Here is a 26,483-nt window from a genome sequence, read left to right on the forward strand (position 1 = left end):
TTCCCCCCCAAAACAAGCCGGGGAAATGATCCCTTGCCAAGAAGTGTGCTGACTGTTCCAGCTCTGCGTAGCCTTGCTCACTCAAATTACCTGAGATCTCTGGACCGTGGATAGACTTCATCTACTGAGCACAGCATGGAACCGCACACACCTGATTCATGCTGTTTGTTTAAATACACCAAGAATACACGTTTACACGCAGACATCTGGTTTATGGACTTACACATACGTTGAAGGCACACGCTGTTGATCGACACCTCGACATATGGGATAGTAAATGTGTAGGTGTACAGCTGGTTTAGTGTTTTGTGGAGTGAAAGTTGCTTAGAGTGCATAATGACTGCTCTCATTTCAACATAAAAGCTAATCCTAATTTTAATCTTCTCCTAAATTCGTTCTTAATCCAATCTTAATATTCACCTGAAATCAATCTGAGTAAAAAGAAAAAAAAAAAAAAAGTCCTGAGACTTGGAACACGAATAGCCACATGGTCTTCACGCATAAAGTGCTGTAGTTAGTACATATAATCATAACATAGACATGTTTCTACCCTGTGGCTCTGGTCAGAGGCTCATTTTCAGGTATATTGGACCTGATATCATTCTTTTCTTTCCTCGTGTCAGTGTCATGCCATTCTTCCCCTCACTAGACATTCCTCCATTTGCGGAGAGGCCTCCTCTCTCCTCTCTCTTCAATTTCTTCTCTCTGGTCTCATTTTCTTTTTGGTGCGAAGCTCCCGTCTGCCACTCATTCGCCACCAATCAGTCTCCATTGTATCCATCCTCTTTTCCCTCTGCTTTCCTTATCTCCCTCCTCCTTCCTCTCTCATCTTGTTTTTTTTTTCTCTCCCCTTCTTTCTCTCTCTCTCTCTCTCTCTCTCTCTCTCTGTGTGTGCGTTGTGCACCTCTCTGAGTGAAAAATGACGAGACGAAGCATTCTGGGGTTGTTTTCTCCTACATGGCAATCAGTTTGCAAATCAATGCAGTGTAAGGGAAAGCGTCGGCAGGCTGTTTGAATCGCTCGGCCTTAATCGGCGAGACGGCTGAGACGCGGAGGCCTGTCGACGCCGCGGTGCGGCGCGTGGTTAAGGGAGGATCCGTGCGTCTCAGACAGACGGAGTGGTAGTTCTTTGAAAACGGGGCTACTACGCAATGTTCTCAAGATCTCGGGGCAGTCATAAAAAAAAAAAAGCAAAGCACTCTCGAAGAAAAATACGAAATTCTTCTTTGTACTGCTTTAAACTCACTGATAAAACCATACTCTCTTTTTTTTTTTTTTTTTGTAAAATGACGTGAAAGACAATATTGAGGAGCTGTGAATGTAAACCCATATGAATTTTTCAAAAGCGTTGCAGCAGGAACAATGAGAAGTCTGAGCCACAACATTATACTGCAAGATGAAAAGAGTGAGAGATGGTTGAAAAGAGAAAAAAAAAATCATGCAGACTGCTTAACAAAATTTTTCCATTCAGTTAGACAATTTAAGACGTTTGCTGCTTAACTTTGTCTCATTTGTGGAGCTCTGCATTATATTATTTTTATGAAGGTACTGATTTTACCACTTAAATTGACTTGATTTGGTTAAATATGCTTGTGTGTTTGAAAATGCAACTGCTTTCCTACCAAAAGAATCTATAACAAAAAAGCAAGTGCAAAATGAATTCAATGTTTCCACACTTTCTAAAAAAAAGAAGAAGAAAAGATTTGAAGCTCCTCACCAAAGATCCATTACTTCTTCATTCAAGCAAAGCCTATTGATTGATCTGCCAAATCAGCCATGATTCATCCCTTATTTCATAATGTGTGTTTGTGTGTGTGTGTGTGTGTGTGTGTGTGTGTGTGTGTGTGCGTGCGCAAATGTAGAATATATATATTCATTACAGTAGATTTCACTCAAACACACCAGCTTCCCCAGCAAGTTCCTAATGAGAAAACATATCCATACCATAGGCTTGGATGGGCTCAGTTTGGCTTGAATCCTGTTGCCTTTCTGAATGTCTTGGGGGGGGGGGGTGAAGACTCTATCAGAGTGATAAGGTAATCAGGGTTTTAGCCAGAGGCAGCGCTGCCTCTCTCTTGTCTGTTGGCTGGAGGCACAGCTGGGATGGCTTGCTCAAGCCCAGACTGTGGTTCCTCTCCATTTGGTGCGCTACGCTACGCTGAGCCCAGACGGAGGGAGTTTTTTTGTGGGAAAGTCACTCATGGGAATTGGAGAGACCCCACATCTGTGGTGAGGCCATGCAGCCAGTGAGCAGATACACAGCAGAGAAAAGGGAGAGAGAGAGAGAGACAGGCAGCAGCTGCATCTGACAACCAGCGCAGGGACGAGACTCATGGAAAAAGAGAGAGAGAGAGACAGAGACAGAGAGAGAGAGGGGGACAAGGAATGAGCTATGAGGTGAATGAGCTTGGTTGAGGCTGGTTGAGGAGGCGGAGGAAGGGGCAGTAAGGAGGCGTGGCACTCAGTTATCATGTCTGTTTCAAGATGCTGCCGCCTGAGCGCTGAGTTAGCATGTGAGAGAGGGGTTATTAGATTCCAAACACGAAAACACATTTTTTTTCGATTCTTTGCCCTCTTCACCTTTCCCACCCCATTATCCATAAGAACAGCTCAAGGAGTCTTTTCTCTGTGCACAAACAGGCAACAGGCTCATCTCCAAGGCCTCTTGGGCTAAGAAATCCTGCCCGACACCTATGCAAATCTTCATATCGATCAGTCCATTCGTTGTCAAAATGCTGAGTCATCTTTGGCATGTCTCAGAAATACCAAGTCAGGCTGTAGAGGAGGAGAGGAGGGGGCCCAGATCATTCTCTGCCAATGCGGACCAATCGTCTGTGTGTGTGTGTGTGTGTGTGTGTGTGTGTGTGTTGTGTGTGTGTGTGTGTTTGTTGAAAAGTGCTGATGATGACTGCAAAAAAAAAAAAAAAAGTATGCTATGGGGCTGTTATTATCGCATTGCTTTGAAGATGGTCTCAGATGCACTTCTCCTAAGCCTTGAAGAAATCAAATGAACATTACATAAGAGAATATGGTGGAGAGATCACAGATGGGAAAAAAAAGTCAAGAGTGAATAGAAAACAGAGGAAGTACGTGTAATTAGGTTGGCTCCCATGTCAATAAACATGTCCTTCTTTGATTTATGTTTGTATCATTTTCATACCAAAAAAAAAAAACCCCAAACAAACAAAAAACACCTTTTCTGGCTGTCTTCCACAGTACTGCAACAGACCTATATGGTACTCCGTAACTGCCTACTTTACAGTCTGTGCATTTCCACTTGTCTATGCACTTCATTTCATTCATCTACACATCTCTCTAATGCCCTGATTTGGATTCAAATTCTGATCCCTATCGTATTTAACCACATTGCATTCGGATTGATCCTTAACCATATTTCGTTTGGATAGATCTTTATCTTCTGGCTTCTTCAGAATACGTTTAGCCTATTCCATGCTGAAAGAGCCCCGTAAGAGCCCCTGAACAAACATTAACTTGGTTATTTTTGATGTTCTACAAGACTGAGCAATGGATCCGTAAGCGTGTTATCTGAAGGTAAGGAACGGCCTGGATAGACGGTTCCCGGCAGGAAGGACTGCTGAGAAAAGACTTGGAGGTGCAGTTCGCGTTCGTTCGGAGCGAGCTTATAAAAAGTTATTCGTGCAGGAGCCGTAGCAGCGTGCCCGTGTGCCAAGGAGTGCATGCGCCAACAGAAGTCACCGAGTCAGCAGGAAACAGCGATCTCCTGAGATTCGCCTCGGAACTCGGTAATATCGGTCCCGCTCCGCATCCACGTGACTTCCACAAATCACAGGCGCTACATCGCTCAACTCTGTGCCTATGTAGATATAATACGCATACACACTGTTAATCGAGTCCATCCATTATGCAACGGCGAATGTGATGTGAGCCTCTGGCTAATTCTCAGTGATTGATGCGGAGGAAACAGGAATGGTAGGAGGTGGGTAAGGTCCTTTGGAAAAAGCCACCGATCTGTGTTTAAGAAATATTGTTAGCCTGCAACTCATTTACCTCACTGGAAGCGATAGCATTCTTCACTGATCCACAGCGTCCGTGTGATCTATTGCTAGAATTATTGTGATGTAAAATAAAGAAGGTGGTGATAACGTTATATCTTAAAAATATTAGTGTTGATGTATTACGCCTTGAAGATAACCGGAAAATCCATGTTTAGTCTTAGACCGTTTTTTTAAAAAAAAATCCACCATCGCCTGTTGGAAGCAACGATTTCAAACGACTGCAAACGTCAAACGAAATTTTATAGGCTGCAACAAACCTGTAGCACAAAACAAATGTTCGGGAGGGGAGTTCAACCAATTTAATTTGTTGCAAACACCACACTGGATGTATCCGTGACAGCAAAATAGAGTTATGATAGGTCCAAATAGCCACTGAAACTCCAACATGCACAGTGTCTCAGTTATGAAAAGAATTCCTCAAATAGTTGTGTGTGTGTGTGTGTGTGTGTGTGTGTGTGTGTGTGTGTGTGTGTGTGTGCTGTTATCTGGAAGGGCCTTGTGGTAAATCTTTAGTCAAATGCACAGTCGTCCCTGGAGTAATATGGGTCTCAATATCAGAGATATGATTTATGTGTGTCCAGCACATGGTCTGTGTAAAATTATGCATAAGGGTGCAGGGTATATATTTTCAATTCTGAATTTCTGCCATGGCTTTTGCAAGAGAGTTTATATGTAACTTATATTCTCTCTCTCTCTCTCTCTCTCTCCCTCTCACTTGCTTGGCTCTGTTTCATATACCAGGGTTGAATGATCTGAGAGAATCTCCGAGTACATGGTTATGTATCCGAGCCGATAGCATAGACATGCTTTTCTTGAAACAATATTTTGACCATCCGAGTCCAAAGAGAAGGAATTCAGCACACAAAATATAAATTCAAAGGGTAGATGTTTTCCACAGTTTGTGCCAGAATTAAGTATCCTTTGAGAGCCCCAAAAGTTCCAGTTGCCAAAGCCAAGATAAGACTTTGCATATAAATGAAACTGGTGGGGTGTCTGCTCAAAAAGAACAGGCATTTTTTGAAGAGATGAGAGAGAATAAGCGAGAAACCAGCATGTTTGTGTATAAGGTTGGGTTGAAGGAGGAGTTCGAGGCAGTAGGTAATGTAAATTATATGTCATGCTCTGGTGGAGTGTGTGTGTGTGTGTGTGTGTGTGTGTGTGTTTCTCTGGAGCAGGGCCTTCTATCTGAGAGAGAGAGAGAGAGAGGGAGAGAAAGAGAGAGAGAGAGTTCAAACACAGCTCTGAATAAGAATGAATAAGATAAAGAGAAAACAGCCCTCTGACAAAATAGGGCTCAGACAAGCATGTTTTGGTGAAATACCCTAATACACCAGACCAATACCAAATACCATAATACACCAGACCAATACTATATTCCCTAATACACCAGACCAATACCATATACCATAATACACCAGACCAATACCATATACCATGTACCATAATACACCAGACCAATACCATATACGATAATACACCAGACCAATACCATGTACCATAATACACCAGACCAATACCATATACCCTAATACACCAGACCAATACCATATACCATAATACACCAGACCAATACCATGTACCATAATACACCAGACCAATACTATATACCCTAATACACCAGACCAATACCATATACCATAATACACCAGACCAACACCATATACCATAATACACCAGACCAATACCATATACCATAATACACTAGACCAATACCATATACTATGAAACACCAGACCAATACCATATACCATAATACACCAGACCAATAGCATATACCATAATACACCAGACATGTGGCAATGTCTCACGTATTCATGTTAACGCCTTTGAAATTCATCCAATTGTTTGTTTCTTTGTTCATGTGTCAATTTGTTTATTCACTCTCTCATGTACTCATTCACTCACTCACTCACTCACTCACTCACTCCTGCATTGCTACAATAATTTCTCTCACTCATTCATTCTTTCATTCATGCATTTAGTCATTTAGCCTAATCAATCAGTCAGTGCCTGATGGAGGCAAAGGGATGTGGCAGTGCATGGAGGCTTTGGTCTTGTAGAGGGTCGGGTACATTCTTGGGGACTATCAGCAGTGTTGCACAGATGACTGGAAAAAGGGAGGAGAGTCAGCGTGGCTCCCACGCACTAATTAAAACTAACGACTCCATGCACAGCTTTCAACCACCAGAATGAATGGCCATGCCGTGTGTTTGTGCCAGTGGTTTGCCTTCATTAGAGTCATCATCCATTCTTTTTAAGGAATTTCTGCAGTATTGACTTCAGTGCAGTATGTAATTTAAGGGGGAGAAATGATTTAAATGGTAATGCGGTGACGTGATAAATTAAACTGCTCTTAAGAAAACACCAGGATTGTTTTATGACCACTGAACAAATTTGCTTTTGGTCATTTTGCCTTGCCCTGTGTAGTTTTGCATTCTGGACTTTTCTTACTTTTGCTGTGACGGGAATACCAATGTTTTTGGTGTGGGAATGTGTGTGAGTATGACTAATGTTTGTGTTAGTGGGCACGTGTTGGTGTGTGTCATTGTATGATTGTGTGCCTATGTGTGTGTGTGTGTGTGTGAGAGAGAGAGAGAGAGAGAGAGAGGTGGGTGAGGATAGCGTAAGTAATTGTGAGTGGTTTAATATGATTGTTTGTATGATATTTTTGTGTGTGTGTGTGCGAAGCAGAGTGGGTGTGGATGAGGATAAATGATTGTAAAGTGGTATAATATGATGGTTTGTGCGTGTGTGTGTGTGTGTGTGTGTGTGTGTGTGTGTGTGTGTGTGTGTGTGGGTGAGGATGAGTGATTGTAAAATGCTATAATACAATGCTTTGTATGGTATTGAGCTCCCCCTACAGCCACCTGTGTCTCACAATCCAAAAGACTGACATTGTCAATACTGCTGTAACACTCATTTTTCACAGAAACATTCGTTAAATTTTTTTTTTATTAAAAATCTCACATGCATTCCATTTACACAAAGATTTTACATATTTATAAAAAGGAAGAGTTCATGTAAAAACCATATGATTTCCAACATAAATACAAAAAAAAAAGACTTTTAATACAGAAATTACCTCAAGGCTAATATGAACATAAATATGCTATCAGACGTTTTTTCACGCCTTGATGTGGTGTGTAATATCCACGCAAGAATGGTCCAAGTTTGAACCAAGAGAAGAATCAGATAGTAGAGTCAGAAGACATGAATAAATTAATACTTTCAGGCCTGGTCCCACGTAGGATTGTTCCAAGGAGTTAGAATTTGCAGCAGAATCCACAGCCCTTGTTACGGCAGCAGTTGCAACAGTACCGGCAAAGAGAGAGATGGCTGTGACGCTTCGCTCTGAAGTACTGTGAACGGTGTTTATGTGTGTGTATGTGTGTGTGTGTGTGTGTGTGTGTGTGTGAGAGAGAGAGAGAGAGAGAGAGAGAGAGGAGATTGTTATCGTCGTTATCATCATCATCATCATCATCATCGTCATCTCTGTCGCTGTTGTTCTTCTCCTTCTCCTTCTCCTTTGTTATTATTATTATTATTATTATTATCATTATTATTATTATTATGGTTGTTGTATTAGCTACCTTACATATCATGACTGCTATGTTCAACTTTTTTAGTGGGCTTAAGGACTAATTAACATGTTATTTTTCTCTCGGAGAATAGACTCTTACCACAGGGCGCTCCATTGAACGCTCAGTTAATTCCATCTCAGGCAGGGCCTCATTGTTGCTTGGTTCACCCGACTGTGTCTGGAAAGGAGTGAATTGTATGTTGGAAAAGAATAATAGCTGTTTTTGCTGTCATACTAACTTGACAGAGATGGCAACAACTTGGCTGCAGTAATAACCATCTCAATTTAAGCCCAGTCTCCAAACATTGTCTGGTATAGACTGTAAAACTTACCTCAGAGAGAGGAACAGCTGATGTCTCCAAGATACAAAGGCAAGCAATGATAACTGTGGCAGCAACACACACACTAATGTACTTCATTTTTGTTGATGTTAGGATGCTGTGAGTTTCCAGTCCTGATTGAGCGCTTTCAGAGTTTGTTTGTTTGTTTGTTTTTTCTGGAGACTGAATGCCGTTTTTCTGCAAGGGTGATGGTGATCTGTCCTTGAGGTCTGTTGTTGCCCCGGTTCTTCACGATAGTCTCTCTCAGGTGCTGAAAATCAGTCTTGTTTGTTTTGTTCTGGGTCTTCTCTGCATTCCTGTTTGACTGCTGACTGACTGAGGGACTGGGGTCCTGCTATTTATGTTGACTTCAGGCAGTCTGCTTCCTCCACGCCCCCCTGACCTGCCTTCCCCTTTTCCCGTTACTGATCATTCACCTTTGACTGGGACTTTTTGTCATTTCCAAAATCATGACAAAGTGTTTTTAAAAGTAAAAAAAAATAGTCTAACATAATATACTCAAAATAATTCATGTGTTTCCTCATATAATAATAATAATAATAATAATAATATTAATAGTAATAATAATAATAATAGAAAATCCAAAAAATCATTCTATTATACTTTAAAAAAGTTATTCCATTAACAAAAAATGAACTTTTTGAGAATAAATCATCTGGGTATAGAAACAATAAACGTCTTGGTCGTAGGGAAAATCCGTAGACTCTTGTTGGGGAATTCCCAGTGTCAGAACTGGGAAACAAGCCCAGTCACAGGCAGCGTAGGGCTTACTCTCCAGCTGAGCTTGGAAATTCCTTTTCATGCATGAACAACAGGTAATTTCAATCTGTTTTTTGTTTTTTTGTTTTTGGTGTTTGACACTGTATACTGATATTTTTTTACAGCAGAATATGCATATATAGTTTGCAACAAAAGTATACATCCCTACAGAAATCATATGAAAAACACACACACACACACACACACACACACACATACAGACATGAAATTAAATATCCAAGTGATAGCAACATATCAGTGACGTGTTCATTATTCACTTGTAGACATGCATTCTCTGAACCCTGTGCTCTCTAAACACTGAGAAAATTCTCATGATGACAATTTTTGATAGTAAAGAAAAGAGAGGAAAAAAATGCTGATTTTATTGTGATTACTTTTGTACACAATGGAGTCTAATTTTCTCATTAAAAAACTCTTTGCAGGCTTACAGACCATGCAGACAGTAATTGTAATGATTCAGCGGTCTGGAAATAATTTAATGTTTTATCCATCTAACTTCTTCTTTTTTTTATTTACGTATTTATTTATTTTTGTTAAGTTAAAAGGGCTCTATATTGTTTATGGTTTTAATTTGTTACATTGATTTAAGTGTAATTATAATGTATTCATCCAGATGTTTATTAGTTTTGCTTTGGTTAAATTCTCCAGTTTTTTGTACTTAATTGTAAGTTGTGTTCTCAACACTTGCAGTTTTTTTTGTTTGTTTGTGTGCTTGTTAGAGAAATTATTTTTTTTACGTTTAAACAAATAAAATACATCTTAAATTCAGCCAACAGTATAAACGGGAAGGGACGTCAGGCTGTCTCATTTACTGATAACCCCTGATCACCTCTTGTTTGCTTTCTCTGGGGAGCAATTCAATGTCAATAAATATAGGCACCAATGACTTCTTGTTCGTTTCAGTTGTCTGCATTCTTTTTTAAATAAGTAACACGTAAAGAACTTCTCTCAAAGCAGTTTCTAGCTCTATTAATACGTCTTGTTTATAGTTTAACAACGTTAAATTAGAGTGAATTCATCAGTGGTAAATTTACTCAGAAATTATGCATAGTAAATGAGAGTGAATACAACAGTACTCATTGTTACATAGAGAGGGTTTAACAGATTATATATATATTACATTTCATTACATTATTAAATAACATTGTGTGTGTGTATGTGTATGTGTTTATATAACCCCATAATCCACTCTTACCACATAACATGTAGTTACAAGAATGCTAAAGAACACTGTCTTTCAGTGTGTAATTTTAACACTCTAGGTGTCGACGGATCTGAAATATCTGTGAAATGCCTCATTGGATATGGATTTTTAATTTTTTTTTGTCTAAGTTGTCTCTGTTTCTGAAGCGCTAATGAGAGGGGTCAATTGGGGTTACACCTCGGCTCAAGATGACGTGTTTCCATCGTTGGAAAGTGGAAGATACCTTGGAGCTACTGAGGGAAGATGTTGTGAATATGCAAAGAGGGTAAATGCCATCTATGTGTTATACAGTTTCACCCAAATAAAAGTGAATATGTTCTTGTTAGGATGTTTGCTTACTTTCAGTGTGCTCAGCATTTACACACATGTCTAGAGTCAGAGAGAGAGAGAGAGAGAGAGAGAGAGAGACGCCACTGCTATCAGAATGGACTTTTTGGTCAAACACAGTCGGGCTCCAGCAGGATGCCACTTGCACTGCAAGAGACGCCACCTTACCGCAATCTCCTGGGTCAGGACAATGACCCCCCCCACCCCACCCCACCCCACCCCCCTCTCTCTCTCTCTCTCTCCCTCTCTCCCTCTCTCTCTCTCTCTCTCCCTCTCTCCTTCTCTCCTTGATCCGCTCTCTCAGCATGCCACAAAATTGATTCATTTTCGGCACTTCCCCAAGAATAACTTTTACTATCTAAACAACCAGTCGTGTGATGCTTGACGTACACATCCAACCTCAAACTGCGTTGTCTAAAAAAGCCAAAAAACACATGTTCTTAGAAAAGTAGGCCAATGCACATTCTTACCCATGAGCTAACAAAAGCAGTGATCACCAGCGTTCAGAGGCTGCATGCCAAATACAAGCAGCTGTCTCCAACTAAACACCCGCGTAAAGAGTCGTATCAGAAGTCCATTAAGTGGGGTATGAATATTGGGCAAACAAATCTCCCATTTTTTTTGCTTTTCATTCTTTTAAAACAGTAGTAAACATCTGAGATGATTACAAAAGGGTTTACTTTTTTCTTTGGGTTCTTCTGCCCTTCATGGATTTTCTCTTCCTTCACTCATTCTCAGCGACCTCCCTCTCTCTCTTCAGTGGTTGGATTCTCTCTCCTTCCCTGGTTTATTAAGGGCCAACACCTACCATTCCCTGAAGCACATCTCCCTCTGTTCTAATTCACTTGACTGCTCAGTAATGTGACAAAGTGGCTGCTTTTTTTTTTTTTTTTTTTGTCGTGACATGGAAAAAAACAACAGCAACAACAACAACAAAAACTCTGTATCCTGATTAACAGTGACTAAAAGACACAAGGTGTTTGGGAATAAAATCTAAAGCCTAAGTAATAGTAATACTTACATAGACGAGAGCCATTTTCTAAATACACATAACACAATACAAGCTAAGGGAGACAGAACACAGAGAAGAGAAGAAGACAGAAACACCTGCAACCAAAATAGCACTTATGTAAAACAGGACTTCTTTAAGAGCACATCTGTACACAGACAAAGGAGCAGGACCAGGAGCAATTGGAGCCTGTCATTTGGAAGCTAAACTCTTATTTTTGTTTGATTGCCATTTTGTTATTTGTTCTTTTGTAGAGGCACTTCTGTTAAATCAAAAGTGCAGTAAGTGAGACAGAAAAAGAAAAAAAAACAATAAAAAGAAATAATTATATAAATGAATGTGTTGTATCAATTCACTAGAAAGCAATGTGATTAATTTATTAGACATAAAAGATGTCTTTGAGTAAAGAAATGTGGAATCAAAACTAATACAAGTCCCTTCACACAGGAAGGATATACAATTTCATTGTGACAATGCTAACTACAAGGCTTACATAATTTTGAAGAGAGTTCCTCTCTATCAGAATACCACAATAGCTGTCTTCAGTGTGTGTGGGTGGCAGGGACTCCACTCAAAGAGGCATGACTGATGTGTGTTTCGTTAGAGCTACAGTAGTTAGACAGTGATAAACACCCGAGAGAAAAAGAGAGACAGACAGAGAGCGATGTCCCAACGAGAGGAACATAGGTTCAGAGATCAGTCACTTCAAACAGTGCAGGGGACACACAGACGCCTAGCTGTGTGTGTTTGACTGGCGGCTGTCAGACGGGCCAAAAAGGCGGGGGGGGGAGAGACAGAGAGAGAGAGAGAGAGAGAGAGAGAGAGAGAGAGAGGAGTACAGAGATAAGTATGCGTCCAGAATTGGACAAAAGAAGAGAGTTCTAAAGGGTTCTACATGTAAGAGAGGGGAAAGTCAACCTTTTTGACATACAGTTTATGTTATTATAACCCTAACCTCAGGTTGCTGGTTTATCAGTTTTACCAATTTGATTTTTTTTTTCTTTTTTTACATTTTTGATACATTTGGTTTATGTTTCAAAAAATACATTGCTTACACATGCAGGCTTGTCTGTGTGATGCATCATCTTTTTGATACCTTTCTGATATCTGTTCTTACAGGAGGCAGGACAAAGAGGTGACGCTTGGCCCTTTTAACAGAATGTCAAACTATAGATAAAAATGTAAACAAAATGCAAATTACAAAAAAAGCGTAAATTCCTGTCTATTGAAATATATCAGAATAAGAAATGTGTTGACCATTTAATGAACTGTCAAAATGAGCCCACAGATCAAGAAGGGTTAACTTCCTCTTTAAGAAACTCACCAGTGATTCATCTTAAATCAGGATTAGCATGGACTGAATTACTTTGACTTTGAACATTATTCATGATGGCTACTGGCGCCTGCAGAAAATATTTAGTGTGTGTGTGTGTGGGGAGGGGGGGGGTGTCAACCTTCAAAATGTATGGCTGGGGAAGACTCATCAATATTCATAAAAGAAGCGCTACCTGATTGGCCGATACAGCGTTCCCACTCTGACACATGTCGATCGTCCACTGTTAGACTCAAAGAATCAAACACTCACTCTCGCTCGTTACTGACTTTTTAAGAGATGATTTTTCACAAAGTGACAACCCCAAACACTGAGTAGATATCACTGTTTGTTTATGCATGTTTCGATGGTCCACTAATTAAAATAATAATTTAATCTTTCATAAAATTGATTTATGTAATTGAAACGGCACTCTAGACCTTATCTTGGAGAGACTTACCTATACCTTATAGTCAAGAGATACAGTAAAAGCAATTGCCATGCTTTTGAAAACTGTAAACACAGAATTAGATTTCCATTTTAATTTTGCTGTGTGAAACTGACAGGAAAGATTACACATCAGGGCATCAGTACTTATTGGAGAGTGGAACACTTCAAGGACCTGATCAACTAATTATAATACATTCTCTTAAAAAACATAATGACCAACAAATTTACTGTCTAGTTTCTGGCAAATAGGACACCACTTAATGCTCTCCGAAAACAAAGCAGAAAATGATCTCTTGAAACTTTAAAACATTAATGCTAACTTTAACGCACTTCAGGATGTCTGATGTCAAATCTCCACAGGAGCGAATTCTGTGATGACAGCAGTCTAGGGTTGCCACGGTTTTGAAAGGCTTTATGCATGCACCGTCGTGTCAGAGCGGGAGCGTTGTACCAGCCAATCGGGTAGCGCTTTTTTATGAGTGTTAAGGAGTCTAAATGCTAAACGACTAAATGTTATACCATTGCACCACAACACATATACAGGAAAAATGGCTGAGCAATTTAAAATGTTTCCCTCAGAAATAGCTGTTTTCGCTCTATTTTGAGTGTACAGAGCAAATTGTGGGTGGCACGGTGGCAGTGGGTAGCGCTGTGGGTAGCGCTGTTGCCTCACAACAAGACGGTCTCGGGTTTGATTCCTGGCTGGGCGTGGAGCTTGCATGCTCTCCCCATGTCTGCGTGGGTCTCCTCCAGGAGCTCCGTGTGTCCTCCCACAGCAGACGCTAAATTGACCCGTGTGTGTTTGCCCGTGTCTGCCCTGCGATGGACTGGTGGCCTGTCCAGGGTGTTTCCCTGCCTTTCGCCCTATGAGCTGGATAGGCTCCAGTGACCCCTGCGACCCTGATTAGGTACTGAGTGAGAGTAAAATGTGTTGGTAGAGTGTGAGCAAATTACAGAGTAAAGTGACTCCTCCCAAAAATTAAGCTTACATTAAATTATTCATTTACTATTACTACTGTCATTACTGCTCTAATTTACTTTACTGATACTAAAATACTGTTTACAATATCTGTAAATATGATGGCTCAGCAAAAATAAAGGTTATTAATCATAATTATCTTGTAAAAAAGTTAAACCTAAAAGTGTAAACTATGCGCTCTAGCCAGTAATTATATGACAGATTAATGGTAAAGTGCATAGCCAGCGTAATCCAGTAGTGAAGGCTACGCCTAGCCTACAGAGAATCTTTGCAAAAAAACAGTATTTCAGCCACATTGTCAGAAGCATAGGCTAACACTCTGTCTCTCAATGAAAACAATACATGTCCTATCAACACCTACGCCCTGCCGGTCATCAGATACCCCGCTGGCGTAATAAGATGGCCTAAGGAGGAGATAGAGGCAACTGGCATCAAGACAAGAAAGCCCCTTACAGTGCATGGAGGATTTCACCCCAAATCCAGCATCCTGAGACTGTACACTAAGTGGAATGAAGGAGGCCAAGGACTTGTGAGCGTCACAGCCACTATCCAGGATGAGACAACAAAGATCCAAGACTACATCAGGAAGATGGCCCCAAGCGATGAAGTGCCTAGTGAATACCTCAGGCAGCAGAAACCTATGAAGAAAGAAGAACAGGAGCAGGAAGCATCATGGATGGACAAGCCCCTGCACGGCATGTACCACCATCAAATAGAGGAAGTGGCTGACATCGAGAAATCCTACAAGTGGCTGGACAAGGCTCGATTGAAGGATAGCACAGAGGCACTGATCATGGCAGCACAGGAACAGGCCCTGAGTACAATATCAGTAGAGGCTGAGGTCTACTACACCAGACAGGGCCCTAGGTGCAAGCTGTGCAAAGACACCCCTGGGACAATCCAGCACATAACAGCAGGGTGTGAGACACTAGCAGACAGGGCATACAAGGAACGCTATGACCAAGTGGCTGGCATAGTACACAGAAACATCTGTGCCGAGTATGAATTGGAAGTCCCAAGGTCAAAATGGGAAACACCCCTGAAGGTGGAGGAGAACGACAGGGCTATGATGCTAAGTGGTTCCATAGTGTAGCGGTTATCATGTCTGCTTTACACGCAGAAGGTCCTGGGTTCGAGCCCCAGTGGAACCATGACTTTTGGGCAGCCGTGGTCTAAAGGTTAGAGAACCGGGCTCGTGACAGGAGGGTTGCAGGTTCGATTCCCAGTTCGATTTACAACATCCACAGCTGTGTGCAAGGCATCGTGACTGGAGGGTTGCGGGTTCGATTCCCAGTTCGATTTCCAACATCCACAAGGAGTTCGATTTCCAGTTCGATTCCCAGTTCGATTTCCAACATGTGCAAGGCACTTAACCCTAATGCTCTCCGGGCGCAAAGGAATGCTGTGTGTTCACTACTGGTGTGTTGGATGGCTTAAGTGCAGAGACAAATTCACTGTTCACAGTGAATTTGTGTGCAATCACAGAGATTTACGATGCCGTGGGACTTCCAGATACAGACTGACAACCGGGCACAGTAGTGGACAAGCAGAAGAAGAAAGCTGATGATAGACATAGCAGTCCCAAGCAACAGCACCATCAGGAAGAAGGAACAAGAAGGAACAAGAAGCTTGAGAAATACCAAGGGCAGAAAGAAGAGCGAGAAAAGATGTGGAAAGTGAAGGCAACAGTGGTCCCCATGGTAATTGGAACACTTGGAGCTGTGACCCCCAAACTGGGAGAGTGGCTCCAGCAGATCCCAGAAAGAACATCTGCGATCTGCGAACAGCTAAGATACTGCACAGGACCCTCAAGCTCCCAGGCATCTAGTAGAAAACCATGTTGCTTTTGGTGTTTGAGAACTGTGCTCTTGCTTTTTCTGTCATCACTCAGTGACAGCTACATCGCCACGCTAGTTCCAATGAACGGAATGAACAAATGACTTGAAAAAAGATTCATTCATTTTACTGAACGAGATTCAAAGATCTGAGTCAGTAAAAAGATCCAAACTTCCCATCACTACGTTTACACTGCCTGGTGAAAGTGACCCAATTCCGATCTTTTGCTCACAAGTGGCACAGATCGGATATGTATTATTAACGTGTAAACGGGAAAAAAGCACATGGAATCGGATATTATCAGATCCGTTTCAGGCCTCATTCATATGTGGAAATAAATCCGACATCAGTCGGATGTCTGCCAGTGCGACTGTGATCTAAACGGTCAGACTGAATATTCCCTGTCATTGCGATTCATGCGTCATTCATAATGCGACTGTTTCGCATTTTAATGACGTATAATGTTACTTTCACGTGCGCAAGAACCAGAAATCAGAGTGGACTGAGTTAGAAGACGCTTCGCAAAGCAATATAGCATGTATGATTTTGTTTGCGTCTGTAAGTCCACGATCCCTACCCGGAAGCACAATCCATTCTGCACATGCGCGTACTGACATAATCGGAAACAACTTATTGCTGCATGATTTGTACCACGCATATGTGAACATTTTACGGCGGTGAACCTGAACACTTGATGGACGGGAAACAGAGAGTTCCGCTCTGTACATGCGAGTAACTACTACTTAATCAAAAAACTAATTTATTCCTGCACGATTTGTACCACGCAGGTGTGAACATTTTAATCGGAAACAACTGGCAGTTCCCAGCGAGAGTCTGTTTACAGATATTTAATGCTTGCACAGATATGGAAACGTTTCTACATCTATGTAATGAGTGTGCAAGTGACAGTCGTTTTTGTATGCTGCAGATTATCATTTTTGTAAGTTATTTTACTTGTTAAATAAATATCTATGAGTAAGGGGACTTAAAAAAATCGACAAAACAGTGCCCGTGGTAGCTAAATAACTGCTTGACCCGCATTCGATTCTGTTCAATAAAATGCAAGTGTAGTGGTCTCCGTAAATATTGTATCTCTAAAATAAGTCTGTTGCCACCCTCTGCTAACAGTGAAAAAAACATACATAGCAAGACTACATAGCAAGCCACCTGGCTAATGTGTCATCAATTTCACAAGGTGAGCAGAAGCTAATTGCTAGCTTTAGAAGCTAGCTTTACCTTTCGAGGATCACAAATGTCGCAACAACCATGCAGTTAACTTAAGTAAACACTGATTACCTAAAGATTTTTTTTCTGCATACATTATCAAAGACAAATGAGACCATAAACCAAAACAGTGCTTAAACGATATACATGTATTGACACACGCAACAGTTCACCTAATTACACCATATCCCATAATTAAAGCGATGTAAAAAAAAAAAAAAAAAAAAAATTACACATGCGTGGAACGGATCGGGCAGTGTCGAGATTAAATTCTGAGCATGCACTGACTTTGGCGCATGTGCAGAACGGATCGTGCTTCCGGTGCTGGCTGGTTGTTTTCTTTCGTTTCGGTAACCAAACCCTCTTGTACGCATGCGGGTTGTTTCAAATGTTAAGCAAGTTTAAACACAGGTATCGGATATAGGTCTCTTTTAGAAGTTGATGTAAACAGGCGGTAAAAAAAAAAACAATCGGTCATAGGCAAAAAATCAGAACTGGGTATCAAGACCTGCAGTGTAAACGTTAACTTTAATAATTTAATGATAATTTTATTAAAAGTCTTAATAATTAAGAATCTGTGACTGACGCACTCAAATTCGTATTATATCACCTGCAGTTAATCCCATATTTGTTAGTGTACAACTGCAAAACTATTAAGACTTACACTACGTTTTCTGTAGTTATTGTGTGTGTACGATGTTCGTTGGTTGTTGTGAGTTGTAACGAGCCTGACAGCCATATTTGTGGGAAATTCCCTGGAGCCTTGTGTTCACTTTGTTGTTAACCCGTATCGCCACTAGATGACACTGTTGGGTTGGGTATGTTCATTTAATTGTTGTAACGGCAATGCAAGTTGTCTGTTCTAACACAGCGACGTTTATGTAACTATTGTTGGTGTGAATAATGTGAATTATTGTATGAAACTACATAATATATTATATTAACTTAAATGTGTTTTTTGCTATTTATCCTTATCACAGACCACACTGATACATGCAAACCTAAGACAACCTGCACCCTGCTGTATATTGCTTGCTGTTGAACAACTGAAGTAAATTACTGGATTGCAATTAATTGACTACTGTGTGCTCTGACCAACACCCCAAGATGGGGTGACCACAACCATATACATTTATTACCACTGAATCACCCATTCAACAGCACCATTCGGCTGTTCACGAAAACAAATGATCAACATCCCCAATATTCAAGAACTTTTCTTCTATATTTTTGTTTGCACATTAATCAAGAACTTGCCTATTCTTTCTGTCCTCAGTCATGATAAAAATAATAATCACCATTATTTTTGGTCAATTTTGAGATCACAACTATTTAACAGGATTACTCATTGACTTTGGAAACATCATGCATTTCTTGAACTTGAAAAAAATTGTCTTTTTAACAGTGAATTTTCTTGAACTTTGAATATAATTCAACTGAAAAACAAATTGAAAAATAAATGTAAAAAAAACCAAAAACAGACAAATAAATTATATTTATGCAGTCGGATTCTCTTATCACCGCAGTTAACGGTACGCTTCCACTGCAGTGAATTTCGCTTCGCTTTCACTCAGGTTCAGTGAATTCGCCGAGGCCAGCGCAATTGAGATGGCGAATTCTCAACTTTATGCAAATGAGAACCACACAAGAACCAATCAGTTCAGTCTGTGATGTGTTTGGTACGTGACGTTCTGTAGCGTGACAAAAAAAAGTCTGCCCAAAATGGCGGAGGCTAAAGGCTATAAGTAGCATAAAGTCATGAAAATCTATTTCTGAGAGCAGCTTAAAATGTGATCCTTAAACTCTAGGTTAACGTAATATGTTTGCTGTGAGTGCCCGATCCATCCCTGCTGCCCGATCTGTTCTGGATCACATTTTAAGCTGCTCTCATGAACTACCGTTAGGCTAAGTTACCATGCAAACAAATATCTATGCGTTGTATCTAAAGGCTCCATAAAACTTTCATTCTCATGCCATAATGAATGTTCTTTTCTTCATGTGGCTGAGTGCTCGCCTTGATATATATATATAACTTTGTCTTTTTGGTACTATTTGGATATTCGTTTATTGGGTAGGTATTAGGTTTTCAGTTTTGGGATTTGGATTGGGAATTTTTGGTTGTTTGTGTGTTTTTGTTTTTGCTGAATGTAGACTGTCAGTAAAGGCGAACTGCACATTTTGTCAGCACATTCTTGTACTATATTTATATTTGATTGATACTATACTGTTTAACCAGTTGCGTTACACTTACGATTAATAGACGTCCAGCTGTGTCCGGATTGTCCCGGTTTCAAGCTGGGTGTCCCGAGTCCCCTCAAATATCTTTAAAACACTAAAATGTTCCGGTTCTCACCGCAATTAAAATAACAATAATAATAATAATTTTATACTTGTTTTGAGCGCTTACATAGATGTCTATCATGTTCTCTCCTACTCATTATTACCTAACATTAACTCATCAAAAAACACAAACAATGCACCGCGCATCTGAATTCAGCACTGATTTCTCTGTTTGTGTGTCAGTCAATCAGTGTGTCATTGTCAAGGCTGTTGTTAAGAAGCTTGTGGCTCTGTCTGACAGAACCTGTCAATACGCTAACGGTTAGTATCATGCTGTCAAGAAAGCCGGCCTTGACTAAGACCTTGGGAAGGGTACCCGTTTCTTTGTAAGGTAACCGGAAACAAAAAAGCTGCATTCTACACTTACTGCAGGAGTAAATTGGAAATGGTGGAAATAGTTGTAACTGATCCAGATAGTTAACATAAAACATAAAGAGTAATGTGGGAACAAACTGTGGCAGAGTAATTTTGTATTTCTTCTGAACAGAGTTAAAAAGTAGCAGAGTCAGTTTCATTTAGCTCTGAACTGAGTAAAATAATATGAGAGTTGATTTCAAGAAACACTAAGTAGAGTCAAATATCACAGAAAAGAGGGGACCAAATAAGATCTTGCATAGAGTAAAATTTTCTTCAATTTGAGTAAATTTTACTCGGGCAAATTTACTTTGCACACTAAGCATAGACATAACTTACTTGTTACTTACATCTAACACTAAGTAGGTGCAACGTCCACGTTAACATGGCTTTTCGGTTTGAGCAAGTGGAAGACCAGTTGCAAAATGAAGTAAATGAAGGAGGACGGCGCTTGTGTAGGCAATGAGTTCTTCGGGACAAATTAAATCCGCTAAACTTGTACAACGACATTGATTTATATTCGGGTTTCAGATTTCGGCGCACAGAAATTCAGTGAATAACGGACCTCCTTTCCGTTGACTTAAAGCAAGACAGAAACGGGCTCATGCTTAGATATTTTGCTACGGGCTCATTTCAGAATCTTGTTGATGATTCTACTCTGTTCAACGAAAGTTATTCCGTTAATTCAGTTAAAATCTGTTGCTAGACAACCTGCAGCACCTCGAGAGAAAGCGCACTCCACAAACCAAAGTGAATGAGCAAATGCACAACGGTACACTTGGGGGCGCCCTTGATGATGGTCAGCTAAATCAGCAGTTCAGTTTGTAATATTAGTCTACATAACGATGTTGACCTGCCAAAAAAGAAATAAAACATCAGGACGAGTAGACGGTGAAATCTAAGTGAGCAATTGCTCCTTCATTTGAAGCAATACAGCTAGGTTAGTCAAGGTTAGTCAAGCCACTTTTATTTATAAAGAACACTTTGAAAACAACAGGAGTTGGCCCAAAGTACTTTCCAGCTGAGGCAGAGTAACTGTCAGTACAACTGGATAAAAGGAATAATAAGCATGTATAAAAGCAGGACTAAGAGAGAACATATAGAATAAAATAAAAGAAAATAAAAGCACAAGAACAGAAAGAAATGCCAGATAGAAAACAAAAACTAAATAACAAAGGTAAAACAAAGATAAAACAGATGAGTGAAAGATCATGAGTGAAAGATATCAAAATCAAAGTAGTAAAAATAAGAAATTAAGAGAAACTGAAATAAAACCAAGAACAGATCAGAACGCAGTGTAGGACAATAAGAAATAAATTAAATTAAAAATAAACATTAAAAATAAATTAAGAGTGGACTTGACAAACTCTTGGGGCAACCCCAGATTGACCTAAAAGCGAGAGAAAAAAGGTGAGCCTTTAATCATTGTCAATGGTAGAGCACGACTTAACATGAGATGGGAGACTATTCCAGAGCCTGGGGGCAGCAACAGAAAAAGCTCGGTCACCTTTGGTTTTGAGGCGTGAGTGGGGGACTGAGAGGAACTGTTGTGAGGATGACCTAAGAGATCTAGGGGCAGAATATGGAATCAGCAGATCGGTGATGCATTGTGGAGCTAATCCATTAAGAGCTTTAAAAACAAATAGTAAAATTTTAAAATCAGTTCTGTATTTCACTGGTAACCAATGCAAGTGAGCCAGGACAGGAGTGATGTGTTGTCTTTTCTTGGTTCCGGTTAAAAGTCTAGCAACTGCGTTTTGGACCATTTGTAATCGAGACAGGGGAATGGGTCAGCCCCATATACAAAGAATTGCAGTAGTCTAGCAGTGAGGTGATAAAAGCATAGATGACTGTTTCCAGGTCCTTATGAGATAAGACCGGCTTCAATTTGGCTATGGATCTAAGCTGATAAAAGCTGCCCTTCACAGCACTAATGACTTGCTTGTTAAAATTCAAAGCAGTGTCCAAAAAGATGCCAAGGTTTTTAACTGCATTTTGCAAATTTGCAGACAGGAAACCAAGTGCATTGCTTAGGCTAGGGATGGAGCTAGGAGTGCCGAGTATAATTACTTCGGTTTTGTTTTCATTTAGTTGAAGGAAGTTCCTTGCCATCCAGCGTTTGACATCATATAGACAATTAAAAAGGTTTTTCAGCAAGCAAACGCATTCGGGTGTAACTGGTAGATAAAATTGTGTATCGTCTGCATAACAGTGATGCTAAATGTTATGTTTTTCAAAGATAGAGCCAAGGGGAAGCATGTAGAATGAGAATAAAAGAGGCCCTAAAATTGAACCTTGGGGGATTCCACATTTAATGGGAGCAGGGTATGAAGAACAGTTTCCTACGCTGACAGTAAAGGTTCTTTCCTCGTAGGTATGTGTCAAACCATTTTAACACTGAGCCCTGCAGACCAACTTCTCCCTCCAGGCGTTTTTTAAAGAATGTCAAGATCGACTGTATCAAATGCTGCACTGAGATTGAGCAGAACTAAAATGGCACAAGAACCAGAATTGACAGCAAGAAGGATGTCATTGTGTACCTTCAGCAGAGCAGATTCTGTACTATGCAGAGTTCTAAAACCAGACTGGAATTTGTCAAAGATGTTGAAGGTGTTCAGGTAGGTGGAGACCTGAGAAAAGACGACCTTTTCCAAAATCATAGAAATAAAAGGTAGCTTCGAGATGTGCCTGTAGTTTTTATAGTCAGTTTTATGTAAGTTAGGTTTCTCGAGTAAGGGTTGCACAATTGCATGTTAAAAAATTGGGTGGAATGATTCCATTTAATAAGCAACTATTGATTAAAGCCAAGACAAGAGGGCAGACTGTGGCAAAAACTTCCTTAAAGAGGTGTAATGGAATAATGTCTAAGGGGCAGTAGGTGGGATTCATGTGTGAGACCACCTCAGACAGCTGGGTGGATGACACAGGTTGAAACTGCTGCGGTTGACTGGATGATGTGTCTCTGAGGGATCAATGTCTGGGGATTAGATGAGAGATCTTATGTTGTCAATTTTCCTGATGAAGAAGTGCAGGAATTTCTCTCAGGTTTCAGTAGTGGAAGCAGTGGTAACAACAGCAGAAGCATGTAAGATCGAGTTAATTGTGTTGAAGAGTATTTGGGGTCTATGGGCATTTTTATTAATTAGTTCAGCATAAAATTGTGCCTTAGCTGACTTGACAGAGTTTTGGTAATGCTTCAGACGATCTCTGAATATTTCATATGAGACCTGGAGTTGGTCTTTTTTCCATTTTCATCTCTAGAGAAGTTTTTCTTTGGAAGAGAAATAGTTTCATGTACCACTGACACCAGTAACTTCATTGGCTTGCTCTTATAGATGAAATGAAATGTCTCTTCCCTGGCTCTACTGTCTTTTAGCCAAATGAATAAGGTCAGCCCTCCTGTTGGCTGCGTTTCCGGATCTTTCTGCTAACTTGAATATTGGGCGCATCTTAACTGCTTGAAATAATAAACAGAATCTGCTTGAAAAGAAGTGAACACGTCTTTCTGTGACCATATCTCTGATCATATTCCTTTCAGACCATATCTCTTTTTTTTCTCAACATAATGTAAAACAATGAAAAACCTGCATCTTTGAGCAACACAAGCTTGTGTTGTATATATGAGCTTCTAGTGGATAGTCAATTAAACACTATGAGCATATCCTTTTGAATTTTAAAACTTAAAAAGAAATCTTTGAGCCATTACATCTTTTATACTCGCATACTTGCTACTGTGACGCACCAAATGTATGGTCACATTTGTGTTTACTTTTTTTGTCGCATTTCCATGGTAATGATGCTGTTAAATGCTTGTACACTGTAAACCCGAATGTTGAAATAACTTAATTCTATTAAGTTGTGTAAACTTAAAATGTCCTTTTAAGTTGTACTGACTTAAAATTTTTTGAGTTGTTATAACACGTAATCCAATTTTGAGTTTTTTTAAATTAATTTTCTAATTACTTTTGGATTCATTAATATGAACTCCAGATTATCATTATAACATAAAATTTTGGAGTTCTAAGGTCTGATGTCAATTATAACTTTAAAAATTAGCTCTGAAAAGTTCTCACTTTTGCATTAATTAACCTACAATTTAAAATTTTTAATTTATACTTTTTCTGCTACCTTATTCGAGTTTACAGTTTATGAAGGGTGTCCTCCAGCTTTTTCAGCTGACTGGTTCACTGGTAATGAGCAATTTCTGTAACAACCGATAGAGAGAGCAGTGTGAGGCTAGTGGCGTACAGTTCGCGAACAAGATGGTCTTTTTGAACGACTCTTTAGTGAGTCGTTTGTACCGGTTCACCTGCACAACTGAGTCGTTCTTCTTTATTATTGTTATTAATTTTTCAGTTGTTCTTTTTTTACCCTTCTAGTTCAGCTGCTCCCAGCCAACTGCATGCAATCAGTGGGCACAGCAACGGGCCAATAGCAATCAACAAAGAGCAAGAAAGTGTGGACTAATGTGCCCCTCCCCTCCAAAAAAATGGGTCGCAGTAGCCCGCCTTTTAAGAAAATAGATTAATTATCTTACTAAATTGACAAGTGTTTACATTTACCCCCAGTGAAGTAATTATTTTTAATTATTATATTACAAACAAAAGGGTCTGAATTTAGTTAAACCTGCTGCTCCGTAGCCAGGAAGCTCTAAAGCCCAAGTTTGAAAACCCGAGTTCGAACTCTAGCAGCTCAAGTTCGAACACGGCTGTCTGATTTCATCAACGTCAGAGCGTCCACAATGTTCGAAAACGTTGTTGGCAGGGCAGCTTGACCGAATTTTGACGCTCTCGCCGCTCTCAGTGTGAACGTACAGTAAGTCTAAAACAGGGATGAACATTGTGTCGTTTGAAGTGGACAGCGGTGGTTTACCTACGCATTTAACAGGCTAGTAATCTAACGCAAATACCGATATGGCTAGGATAACTTCTTGTACTAGCTCTGCATAGCCAATGCTATCGTATACCCCTTTTATTATGGGACTGGTTTATGATTCATACATGTACCATATTGTTTGTTAATTGCAGAACCACACACGCATACAGCCGGTATCTGTTTGTGAATATTTTTATTAAATAAGATCGGTGGAACATAAGAAGTTTCTGTGCATTCTAACCGATGCTCACTCAGGGCTTTCTTTGGTCACAATTTTCAAGCCAGCATTCCCACAGCCTCCGCAACATTACTTGAATGATCAAACAACAATGCAAAATAAAATAGCATAAAATAAAATGTTGCAGGTAAAACTGAATGCAGTATATAAATACGAATTTAGTATGAACAAAATGAAGAAACAAAACTAAGCACAATGATATTTGAAATACATATTTGTAAACTATTTATAACTTATACAAATATATATGCGTGTGTTAATTTACATGCCTTTAAATATAAAGGGAGCGTTAGCAAAGAAGAAGGAAGTATGCAAAGTTTGAATAATTATTTTACCAACATTAGATTTGTACACGGCCTTTTTATTCAGCGTAAAGCTTCAGCGAGTGCCGTAAGCTTAAGAAACGCGTGAGGAAGCGTACCGAAAGTGCAAAAGAATCAAAACTCGAGAACGCGGAAAAATCCCGGTTCAGTTTCTCGAACTGTTCGAAAGAATCGGTTCACTAAAATGAATCTAGCTGCCCACCACTATGTGAGACATAACATGTTTGAACTGAGGACTATGCAGTATTCGCGGTAGCTGCGTGCCGTGGGCCCTTCATTGTTGTGGGAGCAGCTACACGGAGCACAGTACAGTTGCTCCGTCTCATTATTTTCCGTCTTTCAGGTGAGTTTAATTGTGCACAACCACAGAAATTATAACGAAATAGTACGAAACTAAGTTCAGTCGAATTTACCAACAATGTAAGTGTAAAACTGTGTATTTTGAGTTGTTAAGTGTATTATTTCTCGTTATCCCGTCTCAGCATGTTAATGTCCCGCGGCTTGTCAGGCTAAAATGGTTGAAGATTAAAAAAATATTATCTGTAAAACCGTGAGCTAGCTCGTTCATATAGTGTGTAATTAATTTTATGAACGGCAACAGTCATTTACTCCTGAAATTTACATGGGTTACTGTGTACTGTGAATGTATTTGACTAAGGATGTTATTTCATGTGACATGAATTGTACAGCAACTTATTTTCGCGGAGCCTGAATACACTCAGAGATGCATGGATATAGATCACACGTAGCCTGCCAGCAGAGAGGGTATATAATGCACTGGTTAAACTGAGAATAGCAATGTTTGTGGTCAGTAAGTTGGGATGAGACAAATTTGGCATATAGAATGTTTTATTGCAGTGTATAAACGTACAGTTGATGTTACCTAAGATAATTTTCATAGCTAAAATAAGGAAATTGAAAACTGATAGAGACTGTGAACTAAAATGGATTTCAGTAAAGATTGTTATGAGAGCAGCTACATGGAACACAGCACTGTTGCTCTGTCTCATTATTTGATGTCTTTTAGCATCACTGCTGACATATAACTAAATCATCCTCCATACTAACAGTGAAAGAATACCAAGGCAGCTGCATCTTTGGAAGACTTTTGAAGTGCTGAAATAGATGCGAAGCATAAACATTCTTTCCCCAATTACATTATCACAGAATGTTCTATTTTAGAGGTTAAAGGAAAAGAAAAAAACAGATTGTGCAGGGGAAAGGCTGGCTTTGGATCACTCATGATAATGGTTTGATAAAGGAGTTTATTTAAG

The 26,483-nt window shown here is 39.8% G+C and overlaps 1 protein-coding gene and 1 non-coding gene across 2 annotated transcripts; one reads left to right on the plus strand and one right to left on the minus strand.

The window, feature by feature from the left end:
• Window positions 1-6,971: 6,971 nt before the first annotated feature.
• hamp (hepcidin antimicrobial peptide) lies at window positions 6,972-8,280 on the minus strand. The gene is made up of 3 exons (XM_030781852.1): window positions 7,950-8,280; window positions 7,718-7,795; window positions 6,972-7,396 (listed from the first exon to the last, which is right to left on the minus strand). The coding sequence occupies exons 1-3, from the start codon at window positions 8,034-8,036 to the stop codon at window positions 7,301-7,303; spliced, it is 261 nt and encodes an 86-aa protein (XP_030637712.1). The 5' UTR covers window positions 8,037-8,280; the 3' UTR covers window positions 6,972-7,300.
• Window positions 8,281-15,097: 6,817 nt separating this feature from the next.
• Window positions 15,098-15,170, plus strand: trnav-uac (transfer RNA valine (anticodon UAC)). Its single transcript has one exon. It is a non-coding gene; the product is annotated as a tRNA-Val (tRNA).
• The last annotated feature ends 11,313 nt before the right edge of the window (window positions 15,171-26,483 follow it).

Source organism: Chanos chanos, chromosome 8 (genome assembly GCF_902362185.1).
Source record: "Chanos chanos chromosome 8, fChaCha1.1, whole genome shotgun sequence".
Lineage (NCBI taxonomy): Eukaryota > Metazoa > Chordata > Actinopteri > Gonorynchiformes > Chanidae > Chanos > Chanos chanos.